General features: G+C 39.8%; 1 protein-coding gene across 1 annotated transcript in view; it reads left to right on the plus strand.

Annotated features, from left to right (window-relative positions):
• LOC124272985 (ATP-binding cassette sub-family C member 9-like) overlaps positions 1–21,118 on the plus strand; it is a 96,162-nt gene that overhangs the window by 71,264 nt on the left and 3,780 nt on the right. The window contains exons 26-29 of the mRNA XM_046708223.1: positions 18,598–18,718; positions 19,702–19,832; positions 20,218–20,405; positions 20,991–21,094. Coding sequence (XP_046564179.1) covers positions 18,598–18,718; positions 19,702–19,832; positions 20,218–20,405; positions 20,991–21,094 — 544 coding nt within the window. The remainder of the gene's footprint in view (positions 1–18,597; positions 18,719–19,701; positions 19,833–20,217; positions 20,406–20,990; positions 21,095–21,118) is intronic.

The raw sequence follows: 21,118 nt of genomic DNA on the forward strand, positions 1-21,118 counted from the left end.
TCCATCTCCTACATCTAGCCACTCTAGATCGAGATCGCATATCTCTCACAGACGTTTCGCGAAGTCACTCAAGGTTCGCGAAGGGATATATCTAGCGACAGAGGTTCGCGAAGAGATGAATCCACAGATAGAGGTTCCCGAAGACAGGACTCTCAAGATAGACGTTTGCGAAGGGAGGAATCTTCAGACAGAGGTTCGCGAAGGGATGATGGAGGTTCGAGAAGGGATACAGGTTCGCAGAATGATGATTCGCGGAGGCATAGCTCTACCGATCAGGAGATAACTGATGAACAACCAGACTTCGTCTTCCCGGACTCAGAGGTTACAGCTTGGATAGCCAATGGTTTGAACTTGGAGTCTCCTTCTAAGGATATAGATGAAGTCTACACTTATAAGATGCGTAATGACAACTTTGACTTGGTGATTATTCCTCCGGTTGAACCTATATCCAAGATACCTTCTAACCTACACCAAGCTTTGAGAAAGCTGCAGACATCTACAAGGTTCGAGAACGCTTAGATCTACAAGCAGATAACAGCAACGCAGACATCTACAGGGTTCGCGAACCCTAGGGAACCAACAGGCAGGATGTTGACATCGACTCTATTACCATAAGGCTGGATAAAACGAAGCAATGATGAAAACGTTTGGCTTTGTCAGAGTTTATAACTCAACAAAAAAGATCTACAACATGTGCGATCTCTACAGTTTACAGCCTGCACAAACCTTACACCTGTAATAGGTTCATTTTCGGACGACAACCTACTTGATGAAAGGAATCCCTTCATCTACACTGATGCTGAGGTCTTATACCGGGTAGCAAATACCCTGCGGATATTGTCTTCACTCACTCACTCCAAACCAACAGAGACGTACTGCATATACGCTGATGACTTCGACTACAATATGATATCACCTATGAAGCCGATATCTCAAGTACTGGAGAGGCTCAAGGCGACCTTTGTAAAGGGCTTAAGGTTAACAACGCCTTCAAGAATACTTGAACGGAAGTACAGATGATATTATTAACACTCGTCACTCAGTGTGGGGATTAGGATTTTATATCCTATCAACTAGATTCAACATCATTATTTCTTCAAGATCCATACAGACATACGTCTCGACAGCTTCCTTCGTCATGCTGGCTTATATTATCCCCAATGGGAATACGTGATTTATATCACTGAACAAGATTTAACACTTGGAGCAACCCTTATTCAAGAGGTTTATATGAGCGGCGTAGAATTACGTGCGCTTTTACTCAACCAACTATTGCACCAGTTTTTATGAAGGCCAACTTGCTACAACACCGGTGACGTCATGCTTGAAGCTGATTGGTCCACGTCAGACAACGCCTCCCACTGCCAGAGCAGGCACCAGCAAGTTTACTGACTTGTAAACAAAACCGTGGTACGGGGGAATACTTCATCGGCAGCCTTGGAGACAGCATACAACTACGGCCTGTTATCATCATGGGAATCTAATAGATGTCTAGCCTTGACAACAGCTTAAACGATGTATATTTTGGAAGTTGTCGCTGATAAAAGATCGCCTGCGTATATAAGGGGAAGAATGATTTATCATCACTGCAATCAGAGGTTAGCACTTCCAATGGAACATCCGTTTGGAATATCGTAGGCTCTATGATTACTCATACGAATAACCAAGCCTATCGGCACCTGTCTGCAGCAATCTGCAGCATCGAGGTCTACGCAGTGCCGGTTACTGTAAACGTACTTATTTTTCCTTATCCTGACTCATGTTTATTTGCTTGTCTTCTTCTTCTGGCGAACCTAGTGGAACACTTGTATCTCCCAATTGAAGTTCCCTTCAATAAAAAATCACTCATTAGTACTGACCACGAGTTACCTCCCTTCCACAAGCGCGGGAACGAGGGCGCCACCTGAACCCATGTGCCTCACTCTCTCCTTCTTCGCCCAGTGAGCAAGACGTGAGAGCACCTGTGTCTCCCTGCACACTATATCCTTTATTTATATTTAGTTTGTTACCTCTTATATTCATCTATAGAGGTGTAACTAGTATCATTATTCAACATGCATTGATAATTATTCGTGTTTCTGCTGCTTGATTCACGGTTCGCCGTGTTGCTCAGCAGTTTGCGTTAATAAAAATCTGCACTGTTTGTAAATTACGTTACTCTGCTACCGATCCACATTTAAAATGCCCTAGTTGCATTACTCCATGTTCTATTGTTTCTTGTTGTAAATTATATATTAATTTACCAATTTCTGCCTTTTGATAAATATTTATGTTCTGTTTTGAGAGTGTCCCCCGCCGTGATATTGCTGGAATATTGCTAAAAGCGGCGTAAAACTAAACTCAGTCAGTCAGTCTGTTTTGAGACGGAAGGCAGATAAATCTCGGAAACAATCTTCAGTCATGGCTAGTAGATCGGAGTCAGATATATCCTGAGTTGCCTTCGGGGGATAAGCGTGGGACGCAGTCCGCTATGTCTAGAAGCGACCTGCTTCCCAGGACGTTCCTTCATCACAGTATAAAACTAGAAGAACTTCCACGTCGTCTCAACGTATGCTCCGAGCCCCCAGGTCTACAGCCTCGTCAAAGGGATATCCACGAAGACTACTAAAAAACTTTGCTTCTGATATTCAGAATTATGTTTATATGATGATGACATTTCGATTATCATTCCAGATGTATGTCATAGCACGATGAGACTCCCGTATACATTTCCTTGTGTAAATGTCAATGTGTATTTTCTGACATTCATGTGTGTGATATCACGCGGACCGGAACAACCGAGACGACCATGCTTATTATTTACTGATAAACTTATTCACTCGAGCGACCACAGGAAAACATCGCAACCCACTAGGTTGGACGAGCATCGAAGAAGAGATGCAATGTCGACACATGTTAACTACCAAAACAAAGTAAAAAACACAAACAATAAAGGACCATAGCGTGAAATTACTCATATGACGAGAGTGTGATATATATTCAATATTCAGTCTGGACAAAGGAGGATGGTGTCAAAGAACAGTGTAAAATTCACTTTCAGTACAGCTTTCATCGAACTATGGTTGTGAGCCTATCTACCTAAGGACATGCTGAAATGCAAATGCAATGTGACTCCCGCATATATTTCCTTGTGTAAATGTCAATGTGTATCTTTTGACATTCATGTGTGTTTCTTTTGAACTTTGGATTATTCTGGATACACACGCCATTTAAAGGTAAACCATTTATAATCTATTCATGGCTCCCCAAAATGAATACGATGTAATTCTGCTAAAATAAATTACCTATTAATCTACAGCAACATTATTGGTAGAAATAAGTGATGTAAGTTATTCTCTTGTACATCTAGCTGCTTATCTATATATATATTTATGTGTATGTGTAGGTATGTATGGGTATACATATATACGTATCTGCGTATGTAAATATATGGGTGTATTTGTGTGCACTGGGTTGCCTAAACGTTACAGTATAGTATAGAAAGTAATACCCCTCCTAAAGTAAATACTGTAAAGTTAAATGTAATACCTATGTATGGATGGGAATTATATGTTGGTCTGTTCTGAGTCAAAAACACCTTGGCGAAACGATACACTCTTTATTCTCGTTAAGACGAGGACAGATTATCATCCTACGCATTACGCTAGGGGTCTACCATGTTAGATAGGACATTTCCTGATAAAGATGTGGTATATTTATATCTTCCTATAAACGTGGAGTACTTTAAAAGGAAATCATTGACAATTTTGTACACTTGGTTAGCCATCAATTCATGAAACTGTTATGAAAATGTACTTTGGACACCTAGCTACTTACTATATCTATATATATATGTCTATGTGTATGTATATATACACATGCACATTTATGTCTATGGGTGTATCTGTGTTTACTAATCCCCTGAAAACATGCAGTCCAGTATATAGAAAGTAATACTGCTTCTAAAACAAATACAGTAAAGTAAAATGAATTGCCTTTGTACAGACGGAAATAGTATGTTGGTGTACGCTGAGTCAAAAACATGGTTTGGCGATACCGGGCTGCCTAAACGTTGCAGTATAGTATAGAAAGTAATACCCCTTCTAAAGTAAATACTGTAAAGATAAATGCAATACCTATGTATGGATAGGAACTGTAAGTTGGTCTGTTCTGAGCCAAAACATACCTTGGCGATACGATACACTCTTTATTCTCGTCAAGACGAGGACAGATTATCATTATACGCATTACGCTAGGGGTCTACCATGTTAGATAAGACTTTTCCTGATAAAGACGTGTTATACTTATACTTTCTTATAAATGTGGAGTACTTTAAAAGGAAATCATTGACAATTTTGTACACTTGGTTAGTCATTGGTTCATGAAACTGTTATGAAAATGTACTCTGGACACCTATCTACCTATTATATCTATGTGTGTATATCTATATATACGTAGGCACATTTGTCTATGGGTGTGTTTGTGTGTACTAGCCTCCCTAAATATGCAGTGCAGTATGGAAAGTAATACTGTTTCTAAAGCAAATATAGTAAAGTAAAATGCATTACCTTTGTATGGATAGGAATAGTATGCTGGTCTATGCTGAGTCAAAATCATATCTTGACTATGTGATATACCATATATTCCCGTCAAAATGATGACAATTTATATATTTTACGATACGCCAAAGGTGTACCAGGTTATAAGATAGTGTCATACCTATATTTTCGTTGACTATTTTAAAGGAAATCATGATAATTTTGTACATTTGGTTAGTCAGTGGTTCATGAAACTACTATAGAAATCTATGTTATAATGGTTTATCAAATTTGTAATAACTTATTACCTCGTTTTGGTAATAGAACAGACTGTCATACCATATACTATATATACTTCTCTTGTACTAATGTAAAAGAGACATGCTACTGCTCAATCCCTATGACATGTATAATAGTAGAAGTTGTAAAAGACTATTGACTATACTGCAATAAGAAATATGTTTTACTATTCAATAACACTTAAGCTTGATTACAGTCCAAAAGTAAAGAACAATTGTATGTTGGATTACATTGAGCTAAAAACATATGTGGGTGAAGAAATATAACCCCTGTCCTTGCCAAAATGAGGATAGTCTAGTATTTTATGTTTTACGTTAAGTAAATTTAGGTATGTTTTAGTATTCTCGGTAAGCATTAGTTAAATTGGTCTTTACACACAAGTATGTACTATGTTAAAAGAGAATCATTGACATTTATGTATATTTGGTTATTTATGGATTCAAGAAACTACCATGGAACATTCGCTTCATTTTTACAAAAATATGCTTATTAATTTGCAATATTTATGTTCGATTATTGTCCAAAAGTATGGACAACTGCTGGCATGTGAGAAAATGCCAATTTTGATGATGTAAAGCAATTGTTATTGCAGTTGTCAAAACGAATCTTTCTTTACCATGGGAAAACGACTCATTCATTTAAACCTAACTGGTAGATTATTTAAACCTAACTGGTAGATTATTTGTTATTTGTTGTTTTCATTGATACGGTGAAAAATCATTGAAAAGAATTGTACCCTCAGGGTAAACATTCTAAATTGCCACTTTATGTCATTCAAAGTAGCTGCCATACTAAGTATTAAATATTTGATTCCACTAAATACGTAAACTGCCATGGTACCACAATTGGTATAGAAATATTATACTATTATTATTATGCCTTTCACTTTCAACAACTTATACTGGGAAATATAAATGTGGGCATTATAATTGAAGTAAACAAAAATTACATATGTAATTGTTAGTAATATTATGTACCACGGATTATATTTGTTACCGAGACATGGCCTGGGCCCTTTGCAGAAATACGATATGCACGATATTGTGGAACTGAAGAAAAATGATCCAGAAAGCTATGCCACTGTTATTATCAGTAATATCATAGAACCAGAGCCCAAACTAAAGTGGATTCATAAAAAGTGAAAACAAACTATAATTAAAACGGACGGAAAAGGCTGTAAAATGTATATTATGCTTTACCAGCATTACAGGACGGAAGTCGGAAATGTACACATATATATATTGTTTGCTGTTATATCTTTTGTTCACCTTTGTTGTACCAAAAAATTCCCAAATGTATGTTTGCTGCTGTTGATGCTTTATTACTCATCCCAAGAACTTGCACGGTCAATCAAACCATCTCCTTCTACTGCAAATCATTTAAGATAACTAATGAAACAAAATGTAAATAAGGAAAATCTAAAAATTCTATCTCTTAACTGCAGAGGTCTCAATAATGCTTTTAAAAGAAAACAGGTATTCAGGTTCTTAAGGCTAAAAAAGGCTAACATATTCTGTCTTCAAGACGTTCATTTCACTACTGAGCAAGAACAGCTCATTAAACAGCAGTGGGGCTATAGTGAATGTTATTTCAGCCATTTCCGAAGCAATGCAAGGGGAACAGCTATTCTTTTTAATAACAATTTTGAATTTAAGGTTACAGGTCAACAAATTGATATGGATAATGGAAATTATATTCTACTGACAGTAAAAATACATGATAGTGACTACACAATTATTAATGTATATGGACCTAATAAAGATTGCCCCGAGTTCATTATAAATATCAAAAATATGTTAAAACAACAAGAAAACGATAAATTTATAATATGTGGAGACTGGAACATGGTATTAGACAGTGACTTAGACACCTATAACTACAAACACACGAATAACCCAAAAGCCAGACAAGAACTATTAAACGCTATAACTCTATTAGACTTGAAAGACCCCCTGGAGAGAATCAAACCCGTATAAAAAACGTTTCACTTGGAGACAACCAACCCCGCTTAAACAATCAAGGCTAGATTTTTTCCTTGTATCACATAATCTCTTACAGGCAGTTACACAAACAGATATATCCCCAAGCATTAATTCGGACCACTCAATAATCTCACTAGCAATATCTTTGGGAGATACGATAAGAGGGAAAGGATTTTGGAAGTTTAATAACTCTCTACTCCACGATGAAAAATATGTTGAAAAAGTAAAAACTACAATAAAGAATACCTTACAACAATATGAAGTTAAAACGGAAGCAAAAGCTGAAGAAACAAGATATACCATAAATGATCAACTGTTATGGGAAATGCTACTTCTAGAAATTAGAGGTATGACTATATATTATTCATCTACAAAAAAGAAAATGACTTTAAATAGGGAAAAGGCTTTGGAAAATAAATTGAGAGAATTGGAAATCGACCTGGATACAGAACCAGCTGGAAAAAAGACAGAAATACTTAAAAAAAGTAAATGAAGTTAAACAAGACCTAGAAGAAATTAGTAAACAAAAGATAAAAGGTTTATACATAAGATCTAAGGCAAAGTGGATCGAACAAGGGGAAAAACCATCAAAGTACTTTTTACAATTAGAAAGCAGAAATTTTTTAAATAAATCAATAATGGAATTGGAAAAAAAGGACGGTACAGTGATAAAAGATTATAAGGAAATACTAGAAGAGACTAGAACATTCTACAAAAAACTTTACTTAAGTGAAGACTGCACACAAATTAAATTAGAAGAATTGTTCATAGAAGATGAAATACCTAAACTGTCAGAAGAAGCTGCCTTATCTTTAGAGGGAGAAATAACATACAAAGAAACGCTTGTCGCTTTAAAGAAAATGAAAATGATAAAAGTCCGGGCCCGGATGGCTTCTCCAGTGAATTCCTCAAGTTTTTGGAATGACTTAAATAAATTTCTAATTAACTCCTTGAAATATGCATATGAAAATGGTTCCATGTCCGTATCACAAAAACAAGGTCTTATTACTTGTATCCCTAAGAGTGGTAAAAGTAAAAAAATGCTAAAAAACTGGAGACCAATATCACTACTAAATACCTCTTACAAACTAGCTTCTGCAGTTATAGCAAATAGAATAAAGACAATATTACCACTTATTATCAGCGAGGATCAAAAAGGTTTTATTCAAGGAAGATACATAGGAGAAGTCACAAGGCAGATATACGACGTAATGGACTATAGTGAATCATATCAAATTCCAGGATTATTACTGCTTATTGATTTTGAAAAAGCTTTTGACTCGGTTGACAGAAAATTTATGCAAAATGTAATGGATTTTTTCAACTTTGGACCATGTATTCGAAATTGGATACAAGTATTGCTAAACGACAGTGAATCAAGCGTATTAGTAAATGGGTTTGCGAGTGAATTTTTCAAGATAACTAGGGGATGCCGACAAGGAGACCCAATATCACCTTACATTTTTATCCTATGTGCCGAAATACTAGCTATTCTAATAAGAAAAAATAAGAAAATTAAAGGGATAAAGATAGGTAATATACAAAGCCTTTTAGCCCAATTTGCAGACGACACTACAGTGACCTTAGACGGATCTGAATCAAGTTTGTATGCAGTTTTGAACACATTAGCTTTCTTTGCAAGATTTTCAGGGTTAAAAGTTAACGCAGAAAAAACCAGGCTAATATGGATAGGGTCAAAAAAAACGATCCAGGTATAAGATGTGCAAGGAATGGAATCTGGATTGGACACAATCAAATTTTAAACTTTTAGGAATAGTTTTTGATGTTGAATTAAATAACATTGTAGACCTAAATTATAATGATAAATTTGGAAAAATCTACCAAGAAATGAATATTTGGTCTCTGAGATATTTGACACCAATGGGCAAAAATGTTATTTTAAAATCCTTGCTTTTACCAAAGTTAAACCATCTATTTTCATCCATCCCGAGTCCATCTGAAGACACATTACAAAAGTTCCAAAAAAGTGTTTTAACTTTGTGTGGCAAGGAAAAACAGATAAGGTAAAGCGAAATTATGTATCTTAAACCAAAGGATGGAGGAATAAGTGTACCCATTGTAAGAATTACTATAATTGCGCAAAAAATAATGTGGATTAAACGGTTGCTGCTCAACAGTTCAAAATGTACATCTATTGCAAATGAAATCCTAGACATTGCAAATAAATTATGGTATGCTGATGCACAATATGTGTGCAATAATATTATTCCCAGTGTCTCAAATCAATTTTGGAGTGACGTGTTAATGGCATGGTGCCAGTACTTAAAAAGGTGTTACACAAATGTGCAAGAAATATCAGATATTTTCAACCAGTCTCTATGGTTTAATAATAACATTAAAATAGAGGGAAAGTCAATCTACTATGAAAATATGGCAAAAAAAGGAATAATGTTAGTATGTGATATCCTAGATCAGAATGGAAACTTCTTACATAAAGTTGATATAGAAAAAAAATATGGAATTGCAAACATAAACTTCCTCCATCTAGAAGGTATAAAGTGTACTGTCTTAGCACTTCGCGTAGGGCCCCTGAGCCCATAGACGCGCCTCCGCGAAGGGCAACCCTGCCCGGAGTGAGCTCTTTGCATAAGGTATCCCAGGCCGCCTCCGAGAAGGAGCTAGAGTCTGACCCTTTGCAAGAGGCTTCGTGGAGAAGGAGTGCTTCGCCTAGCACGCACCTTGTCATGTACGAAGGGCGTTCGCAAAGCAAGCACTCATATGTCGGATCGGACACTGACTCCAGACATTCGCGCAAGACGCGAAGGCTAAGTGGTTCTACAACGCCTAGAAGACGCTCATAGCAGCCCTCAACGCTCGAGAAGCCCAGAGCGCCGGCGGCCATCACCGCTTCGGCCCACAGTTTCCGCGAAGGATGTCTTCTCAAGGTCTACATACACTAGCCAATCGCCAGTCCGTTCTCCTCAGTCATCACATAGATCTTCTTACAGATCGAGGTCTCCTCGACATAATGCGACCATACGCCAGAGGAAGACGATGGTATCATTTAAGATCGGACTCTAGACACTTCGCTAAGGAAGTCCCAGGTCAGCCTCGCTAAGGAGCTACAGCCTCACCAGTTGAGAGGGACATCGGCGGAGAAGGAGCGCTGCGCCGAGCCCACACCCTGTAGAACACAGAGGTCGCTTCGCGGGCAAGCCATATATTGATCGGACTCTGACTTCGATACTTTTCGCTGAAGGTCGCTAAGGCTAAGTGGCTCCAAGTCTACTTCACCCAGAAGATCTAGAAGCTACTTCGAGATCTTCGCTCCCCTCGCGCCGAGGAAGTCTCCCCAAGGCTCCATATACCAGCCACTGTCATATATAGCCACTCGCCAGTCCGTTCAAGACATCACATGAGTTGTTATCAACTGTAAGCCATATGCCGCCTACAAGCCCTCACGCCGAAGACAATTGCACAGGCTATTTACAACACACAACGCCGCTGTATTAATTTATCAACGGATGAAGAGCCTAATTAGGGATCTTCGCCGACTACCTACTACGATACACGGTTATCTACATGCGTGACCATTACGCGAGATCTGCAGACAATTCCAAAGCGAAATTGAACAGCAGTCTTGTTACAGCCAGTAAAACTCATAATCGTCAACGATTTCCTCAGAAGTAATATGTACAACAAGTTCAGCTTTAACAGTCAACAAGCTGACAACTTGCAAGGTTATTGAACCTTATATAAGGAAGTCGGAATTATCTTCAAGACTGAAGTTACTTTCACGACAGCCTGGAAAATAACTTATCCAGCATTAATATTACAGAGCCGAGGTATTTTCGCCGGAGGTTCGCGCGTTTACCATCAACCCTCGAAACACGTGGTCACTCGGGTAACTTCGGGAAGTTACGGTGAAGACCGAAGATTGTTCTAATATCAACGACGGCACTATATTATACAAGGTTCCTTTCCTGATACACCGTGGCGTCACAGCGCCGGGTACTCTACAGAATCAAAATGCCTTGTTCTGATTGGACCGAGATGGACAACGCCCTCACGCAGAGGTCGATCATAGTTCACAGTTCAACACATAGGTTGCAAGTGACAACAATATATCAGTGAACGAGCAAGCCTCCTTACAGTCCAGCTAATCTAAACCTTCATGATTGGGCTGCCTTCTTGAGGTTAGAGACCTCCCCTGTCAAGTAGGACGAGGACACGGCAGTCAGACGATTTTTTACATAAAGTTCAACGATGGCAGTCACCCCTGGTTATGCATCTACATCATCAAGCACTTCGCATTTAATTTACCTCAACGACGGGATACAAATGGATCCAAATCCATAGCGCCTCAGACTACAGTTGAATTCATCATCAAGCTACTAACACAACTAGATGGTTAGTAAACCTACTTAAGTTGGACCTAGAACCTTCGCGAAGATCTGCTATTCTAGGTTTTGATTTGTAACGGCGAGAATCGTATAATTGTACCGAGGACCATGGATCAAGATCCAACAGTCATTTCCACAAGCCTTACTATCTCCACTACCACTACGACAGTGACAGAGTCTGTTGGGGTTACGCGACTTCAGCTCAGCTCAAGACATGACAGACAGAGGCAGACTACAATTACATCCGCTACAAGTCATCAGCAATTCAGATCTAGACGAATCTCTACCGCTCAATCATCGGTTCAGGTCAAACCTCATCTACTATGATGCACCAAGAGATCGAATGTTTGAATAGGCGTCTCGTTAATAGAGCTGGAATCGATAACACTTCTCTATGTAGATGTGTCACTATAAGGTTGGGGAGCCCATCTTGCCAACAGGACGGCATCAGGGCTATGAGCAATCAAGAGAGCAATTACACATAAATCTGCTAGAGATGCAAGCAGTAATAAACGCCTTAATACACTGGAGCAACTTACTACAGTATACCCAGTGGATGATTCACACAGTCAATTCGACAGTGGCGTTTTTATGTGAACAAACTAAGCTCAACCAGGTCCCCGAACATATCGACTCTGTTTTCAATTGTTCGATTTAATCAACAATCTCAACATACATGTCAGAGCATACCACATTCCAGGAGCAAAGAATGTGATAGCAGACGCTCTCTCTCGGCCACACATACCATCGCCGACAGAATGAATGCTCCATACAGAGATATTCACTCAAATTATCAAGGAAATAGGAACTACACTAATAGACCTATTTACCATTCGATTCAACAAACAACTGACAACATTCAGATCGCCAGTTCCAGACCCACTAGCATTGGCAACAGGCGCTAAGCATATCGTGGAAGGTCTCAACGCTTACGCTTTTCCGCCACCAGCGCATAATCTCACAAGTTTACTCTAAATCAGTCTAAAGCAGAGCCTCCATCTGATTTTGGTCACGGCCTACTGACCAGCGAGGAAGTGGTTTCCAACTCTTATTCAAGAAATCGGAGAACCAATACTACACCTTACAGAGTGCTCGAATCTGTTAATACATCCGCACACCAAACAAGCGCACGGAAAGCCAGATATATTCCAACTCCACGTATGGATTGTATCAAGGCTTGTCTGAATAACAAGTTATTCAGCCAGAGCGGCAAAGCAGTCTAGCTTGCCCTGCGTAACTCAACTGGCAACTTATACGATGACAAATGGCACAGTTTGTCAATTATGCTGCAAAGAAGGATTTACAGCTAGATATGCTACTCATCCTCAAGTGGCGGACTACTTATGTTATCTACGTCAGACTAAGATTTTATAAGGCTCAACTTGTCCACCTATCTTGCAGCAATAGCTCTATCATAACTGAGAACGGGCCAAGTTCTAACCCAGTTACTTTTCGCCTTGCTACTTAGCTTTCCGATTGGAGGATTAAAACGGAAGTTTCACGCTCCAACTTGGGATCTGAATATAGTGCTCCAACACCTCACAAGTGAGGTTTATGAACACGCTTTGATGATATACTTGGACCCCATGATACGATGAATCTATCACGATGGCCAGTAAGAGCACTGAAAATATATCTCCACCGAGCCAAACAGGAGGGAAAAATGCAAGAGATTATTTCCTCTATCAAGCTACGCAGACGGAAGTCTCACGTACGATCTCCTTTTGGATCAGAACTGTCATACTACGTGCCTACAAGACTGCAGGATCGACCCTCCATGAGCTTCTAATCCTCATGATATTAGAGCGCTAACATATACATTGCTCTACACAAATGCTATTGAAATAATGGAGGGTTATTTCTGGAGATCCGATATGGTGTTTGCCAACCACTATCTGAGAGATATCACCACCGAGGACGTCTCAGGTATCCACCAATTAGGTCCCATGGTCCTCGCGACAACAGTTGACAGTTCCTCGGAGAAGATAAGTCAATCTTACAGATTTTACTTATTTTATAACAGTACTAAATAGCTACATGCTATATATATTTTGCTTAAGTTCTTTTATTATCTTAAGCTCAGTACTATGGTTATTATATCATACAATATATAAGCTAACAACTCTAATGGAGTTTGTTATTATATATTTAGCTTAAGTTAATCATATCTTAAGCTCAGTACTATGGTTACATTATAAATGTATTAGCTAACAAACTCTACAGAGTTTGTTTTGCTATTATATATGTAGCTTAAGTTCATTATATCTTAAACACAGTACTATACTCATATCATAAAAATATATTAGCTAACAAACTCTACGGGGTTTTTTGCTATTATATATGTAGCTTAAGTTTCATCATATCTTAAGCATTATGGTTAGATTATAACATGTATTAGCTAACAAACTCTACGGAGTTTTTTCCTATTATATATGTAGCTTAAGTTTATTCATATCTTAAAGCTCAGTACTGTGCTTATATCATATAAGTATATTAGCTAACAAACTCGAAAGAGTTTTTTGCTATCATATACTTAGCTTAAGTTTCATCATATCTTAAGCATTATGGTTACATTATAAATGTAATAGCTAACAAACTCTACGGAGTTATTTTGGCTATTTAGGTAGCTTAAGTTAATTATATCTTAAGCACAGTACTATAATCATACTATATATATGCCTACAACTCTTAGGAGTTCTACTATTATATATATGTTCAGCTTAAGTTTCAATCCTTAAGCTTAACCTTAATATGTTCATTTCATAACATGTATTAGTTAACAAACTCTCAGTAGTTGGTTACTATTATACAGCTTAAAGTATCATTATACCTTAAGCACAATTCTGTTATAACTTACATATATGCATATTGTAAGCTTACTACTTTGGTTCTTATAAAAGTATTCATTATAAACTATCAACAGTTTATACTATCACATTAATAGCTTTAGCTTAATTAATGTTCTATATACTTTTATTATATTCAATACATTGTAATAACTTTCTTATAAGGCAGCTGGTATTAACAGCAGGAATTCAGTTCAGTGCCTTCATGAAGTTCCCTTAGGGTTATTACAATTATCTCAGTTCAAATCACTAATTAGTAAAATCCAAAGTATATATAATCCCACCTCCTATTCCGTAGGATTCTACAAGCAAATAAACATGAGTCAGGATAAGGTAAAATATGAAATTTTTAGAGTAAAATTAATATTTTTATACTTATCCTGACTCATGAGGTAAGCCCTCCCGTCCTCCCCACTTAACACTTTGGATTTCCCTGGAATTCAGGTGTTGGGCTCAGTATATGAGGAGAGAGTGAGGCACATGGGTTCAGGTGGCGCCCTCGTTCGCGCGCTTGTGGAAGGGAGGTTACTCGTGGTCAGTACTAATGAGTGATTTTTTATTGAAGGGAACTTCAATTGGGAGATACAAGTGTTCCACTAGGTTCGCCAGAAGAAGAAGACAAGCAAATAAACATGAGTCAGGATAAGTATAAAAATATTAATTTTACTCTAAAAATTTCATATTTTCGCGTGGTGCAATTTTCGCGGAATTGACAGTTTAGACTACATCGCGCGGTCAATTATTCGCGCAATCAGTAATTGCTGGAACTGCCAGCTGTCTCTTTGGCTGCCACTAATAGCAGTGAAAACAAACAGAGTGGCTTAACCTGTCAGGCGGCGTTTATTGCATACTCACAGGACATCCCTATCTGTGCGATATACTAGTACACACTAAGAGAAGTACACACGGAAGAGATGAAAAACACATCAGTCTTATGTTCTGAATTCTGACGATCTGACGAATTAACTTCTACTGTATATGAAACTCTTTGTGATTTCAAACAAGCCGGGTTGTTGTGAATGAGATGATTGAGTGTTAAGTGACTATTCGCTTCATTTTGTACTGGTAAATAAAATCTTAATGAATAAATAAAATACTGCTGTATTATTTCTTTCCGAAGTCATTTCATGGTATTCTGTTTTGTATCAAACCATCTGTCATGTGACCAATTTCCATGGCGCCACAACACATTGCTGTTTTCGCCAATTCGCCATGGGATTTGGCTCATTATTTAATTATGTTTTGGGAAATACATTACAGCGACTGTTAAGTATGATTCTTTATGCTACTATCAGTCGTCATTTTAAGATTCCCGTAGATTTCTGTCTTCAAACTTGATGTGATATGGTAACAACTCAGGGGCGAGCGTGGCTAGACTGAATGAATGACAGATTTATTCGCGGTGTATAAATTTTCGCGCTAAAATGTTTTGCGCGAAAATAAAACCTGCGCGAAATATAATACGTTTACAGTATCTGGACGACGGCATACAGTTTCTTCAAAGTGCCAATCAACTCAGACAGCAGCTGAACTTCACAATTAAGTTGCTCACGCAACTAGGATGGCTAGTGAACCTGATGAAGTTGGAGAATCAAACAAGATCTTCAATTGCTGGGAATAAGAATTATCACAACACAGAATCGAATTGTGGTCCCAGAAGATCATTGGGTCAAGATACAAGTCATGATTCCACAAGCAGTCATCTCTCCGTTAACACTACGAACATGGCAATGTCTACTCGGTCTACTAACTTCGGCGCAGGACTTGACTCGCACAAAACATCTGGACAGCGTCAACCCTATCTTGCTGCCAGACAATCTTAAGAGGTACCTACTTTGGTGGACCCACAGGTCGAACGTCTGCGGAGGCACCTATTTACAAGAGCCGGCCTTCGACACACATCTCCACGTAGACGCATCGATACAAGGTTGGGGTGCACATCTCAACAATCAAGTTGCATCAGGGAAGTGGTCCAAAACAGAGCAGCATCTTCACATCAATCTGCTGGGGATGAAAGCCGTGATCAACGCCTTACAAGTATTGCCGGCTCGCTGAACAACAGAATGCTGATGGTCCACATGGACAACTCTACAGTGGCATTCTCCATAAATCGGCAAGGATCTACAAGATCACAAGCCTACTACAGCTCACATTCCAGTTGTCTGACATCACGGAGGAGGCAAACATCTGGATAAAGGCATGTCACATATGCGGAGCCAAGAATGTGCTTGCAGACGCTCTCTCCCGACCACTGCACCCGTCACCTACGGAATGGATGCTCCATCCAGAATCATTTCAGCTCATCATAAAGGAAATAGGATCCCCATGCATAGACCTGTTTGCCATGAGGTTCAACAAACAACTACAGACATTTGTTTCACCAGTTCCAGATCCTCAAGCCTGGGCAACAGATGCACTGAGCATATCATGGGAAGGACTAAATGCTTATGCGTTTCCACCACTGATATTACTACCGAAAGTACTGTTGAAGATCAAACAGACACAGGCGCTACAACTGACCTTGGTCGCGCCATACTGGCCACAGAGAGTATAGTTCCTAGACCTAATAGAAGATCTCGGAAGTCCAACAATCAAGTTACCAGATTGGCCAAACCTACTCATACATCCGCACACCAAGCAAGTCCACAGGAACACAACACTGTTCCAGCTACACATGTGGACCGTATCAAAACATGTTTGAAGAAAAGAGGATACGCAGATCTACTCGTAACCTGTATGATGACAAGTGGCAGAAGTTTCAGATGTATAGGCTTCATTGCTATGAAAGCTACTTATCCTCAAGTGGCGGAATACCTGTGTCATCTTAGACAGACTAGACATCTGAAAGGTTCGGCATTATCTACATACCTTGCTGCCATCAGTACAGTGATTACTATGAAAACAGGCATCAAGTTGACGAAAGTACCAATATTACTTGCTCTCCTGAGATCTTTTAAACTGGAGGACCAGCAAAAGAAGTTCAGAGCTCCGTCCTTGGATCTGAATGTAATTCTACGTCATCTTACAAGTGATGCCTACGAACCTCTAGATCAGACTACCTTCGAGCTGCTGACACAGAAGACTCTGTTCCTGCTTGCGCTAGCCACGGCAGCTCGGATATTAGAGATACATACGCTGGACTTTGGTCGAACCAGATTCGACACGGGGCAACATGCTGCAGTTCATGTAGGACTTAGATGGGACTTCATTGCCAAGAACCAACTACCTGGTCAGCCAGATAGACAGTTCCACGTACGAGTGCTATCTACAATCCTCGGACCAGAGGATATAGAGGACCTATCCTTGTGTCCGGTCAGAGCCCTGGAGATATATGTTCAAAAGACTAAGACAAGGAGACGAAAATTCAAGCGCCTGTTCATCCCATTATCCATAGAGACATCAGCAGAAGTCTCAAGAATGACGATATCGTTCTGGATGAGAGCCTATAAAGCAGCAGGACTAGAACCTCCTAGAGCTTCCAACCCACACAAAGTCAGAGCGTTGGCGTCAACACTAGCTCTGCATGGAAATTGATCTATATTAACAATTATGGAGGGCTGTTATGGGAAGTCGGACTCAGTGTTTGCCAACCACTACCTCCGAGACATAGCCACTGAAGACGTCTCAGGCATTCACCAATTTGGGCCTCTTGTTGTAGCACAGCAACTAACGGTTTCTCAAAGGCGCTGGGTTGGAAAATCTCACCCTTTATCACGTTGACTTGTTGATAACTTTTACTAAGGAAAAGTATTAGTTTGGAAGTCCATGCACACAGTCTAGGACAGACTAGCATGAGTGATTGAAGATCCTGTACGGGTAAAGATCTTACCTGTACGTGAAGGGGTCTCAACTCATTTATGATAAAGATCTTATCATAATCTATGGGTTGTTATAAGATATCTAGTAATAAGAAGATACTAGTTTATCTGAAGCCACATGAATCAACATGATTCATCCTGTCTGAGATTGAGGTAAGACAAGAAAGTGGTCCCCCCGAGTTATAACGGAAGTTGGAAGAATAGGACCACGGAAATGCCGTTTTGCAGTTCCCAATGGGGGGGATACAGGACGTATCTAAGGACAGCTGATGAATCCACGGAGTGGCTTGACCCACCACCAATCCGTCGGATTCTATAAGCAAAAGATCATGAGTCAGGATAAGAAAAAATATGTAATTTTTCAAGTAAAATTGATATTTTTATACTTATCCTGACTCATGACGAGAAGCCCTCCCAACCTCCCCGCTGGAAACACCTCGGATTTCACATCAGATCCAAGTGCATGGGCAGAAAAATCAGGAGAGAGTGACAAGTAAGGCTGGTCACATGACTTTTTAAGCAGGAAAGGGCAAAGGGAGGTAACTCGTAGGTGGGTGTATTTTTACGTCCGCTTCGGGAACTTCAAGGGATTCAAGTGTTCCACTACCATTCGCAAGGGAAAGGGAGAAAAGCAAAAGATCATGAGTCAGGATAAGTATGAAAATCTCAATTTTACTTGAAAAATTACATTTTTTAGTTTGGTGTTTGTCAGTTGACCTGATATCATATGAGTAGAGGTTGAGTATTAACTATGTTCAATGTTTGGTCAGATCTCGGCTCTGCTCAACTGGTTGGTGCGGATGACGGCAGAGGTGGAGATGAACATGAATGCTGTTGAGAGGATAAGGGAATACACACTGCTTACATCAGAGTTCCAGAAACACAAGGATGGTCAGTCATTCTTACCATACAATTGGTCTGTCATGATACATTTCTTTTTGTGTTGAAACAAAGACCCCATTGTATTCTTGCTAATTTTAAACTAAACAACATAGATTAAACATGTGTGTTGAAAAATCAACTGTAGTGTAATAGTACAGTGTGATATACAAATTTAACTAGTTTCTACAGTAGACAGAAAAACACTGGACTACGGACGTAGTAACAGGCAATGGGTTATTTCCACCCCAGGTAATAGGCGTGGTTCTTACACTACAATTTAACCCAGACTATTCAGTAGACTGTTCATAGACAGAGCAGGTGAAGGATGACTGACCAGATGTTCACGGTCTGACCAGGTGTTCATAGACAGAGCAGGTGAAGGCTGACTGACCAAATGTTCACGGTCTGACCAGGTGTTCATAGACAGAGCAGGTGAAGGCTGACTGACCAGATGTTCACGGTCTGGCCAGGTGTTCATAGACAGAGATGGTGAAGGCTGACTGACCAGATGTTCACAGTCCGACCAGGTGTTCATAGACAGAGCAGGTGAAGGCTGACTGACCAGATGTTCACGGTCTGACCAGGTGTTCATAGACAGAGCAGGTGTCCATAGACAGAGCAGGTGAAGGCTGACTGACCAGATGTTCACGGTCTGGCCAGGTGTTCATGGAGGACCAGTTATGATCAGACTTCCCACATGTATCTTGACCAACCAGGTGTTCAGACTGCTGGATGTTTCTCAGGTCACAGGTTCACAGTCTGACCAGGTGTTCATGGAGGACCAGGTGTTCTCAGACTGACCAGATGTTCACAGACTGATCAAGTGTTTTCAGACTGACGAGTTGCATCCAGACTGACCAGGTCTTCACAGTCTGACCAGGTGTTTACAGCCCGACCAACTGTTCACAGACTGACGAAGTGCTCATAGGCCAACCAGGTGTTCACAAACTAATCAGATTACCTAGACTAACCAGGTGTTCACATTATTTCAGGTAATATCCAGGTGTCTGAGTCATGGCCCGAACAGGGTGCGGTTGAGTTTGACGAGGTCAGTTTGAGGTATGACAGTCACCTTGATGACGTTGTCAGTGATGTCACATTCTCCATCAAAGCTGGAGAAAAGGTAAGGAACTTTATTGTTGTATATCCTATCAAAGTTATTAGTTTTTGCTTCCCGGAATGAACGTTAATACTTATATTAATATCTCCAAGTCACAAAGCCTTTGATTTCAATATGAGGTATGCATGATCCCATACCTTTCTTCTTTAATACCCGTGAAAACCTGGGTTAAAATTGCTTTTCAACAACCCATGCGATTCGATTGGGTAGTCAGGCTTGGTGACTTGGTGGACACATGTCCTCGCATTCCGTTAATGTAAATTGATGATCATGCTGTTGATCACCTGATTATCAGGTCCGGGCATACAGTCGGAATATTGCATTAAACAACAAACAAAATGTGTTCACTGTTTACCTTGACTGACTCTCATGTGTGGTTCTCTTGTAGATCGGGATCTGTGGTCGAACGGGCAGTGGCAAGACATCCCTCAGTCTGGCACTCTTCCGTATGCTGGAACTATCATCAGGGGAGATAACTATTGATGGTCACAATATTGCCCGTGTTGACCTTGCTGTATTGAGGTCAAGGCTGTCTATCATTCCTCAGGACCCTGTTTTGTTTAATGGCTCAGTGAGGTGAGTCTGATAACTTGTCAAGTCAGTTATGTAGCATGTGTATGATAAAATGTACTACGTTTCATGAAAATAAGTAGCGATTTATTGTGCAAGCATGTGTGTCCTTCTGATTTTACAGACCGCCTCCGTGGTGTAGTGGTTAGAGCGTCCGCCCGAGAGCGGAAGGTCGCGGGTTCGATCCCCGACCGCGTCATACCAAAAGACGTTAAAATATGGTACTTGTTGGTCCCTGCCTGGCGCTCGGCATTAATGGGTACAACAAGGACTGGTCGGCTCGAAGTCAGTATAATGTGTCTGAGTGGGATAATCATGCTTCACTGCGGCATGGTATCTCAGTGGGCTAGCACTATAAAACCAGCTTCAGTCTGGGCTAGTACAAGCAGCCGCACATACACATACACATGCATGCACGTCGTCATATGAGCGAAATATTCTCAAGCACGACGTTAAACCCAATTTCACCTCACCTTCTGATTTTACTAAATCACAATTCTTGTATTTGACTAGTACATGCAGCCATACACACATGCCAGAATGTCCTAGAACTGAATGTAACCATGTTTGACCTCTTACTCCTGACCCTAGGTTCAACCTTGACCCAAGTGGGGTGAAGTCTGATGAGTCTCTGTGGGCAGCACTGGACACAGTACACCTTCGGGAAACAGTAGCAGGACTTCCAGGAACTCTTGGTAAACAATTCCACATGTCGAATA

Source organism: Haliotis rubra, unplaced genomic scaffold (genome assembly GCF_003918875.1).
Source record: "Haliotis rubra isolate DU_JTF1 unplaced genomic scaffold, ASM391887v1 Scf175, whole genome shotgun sequence".
NCBI lineage: Eukaryota > Metazoa > Mollusca > Gastropoda > Lepetellida > Haliotidae > Haliotis > Haliotis rubra.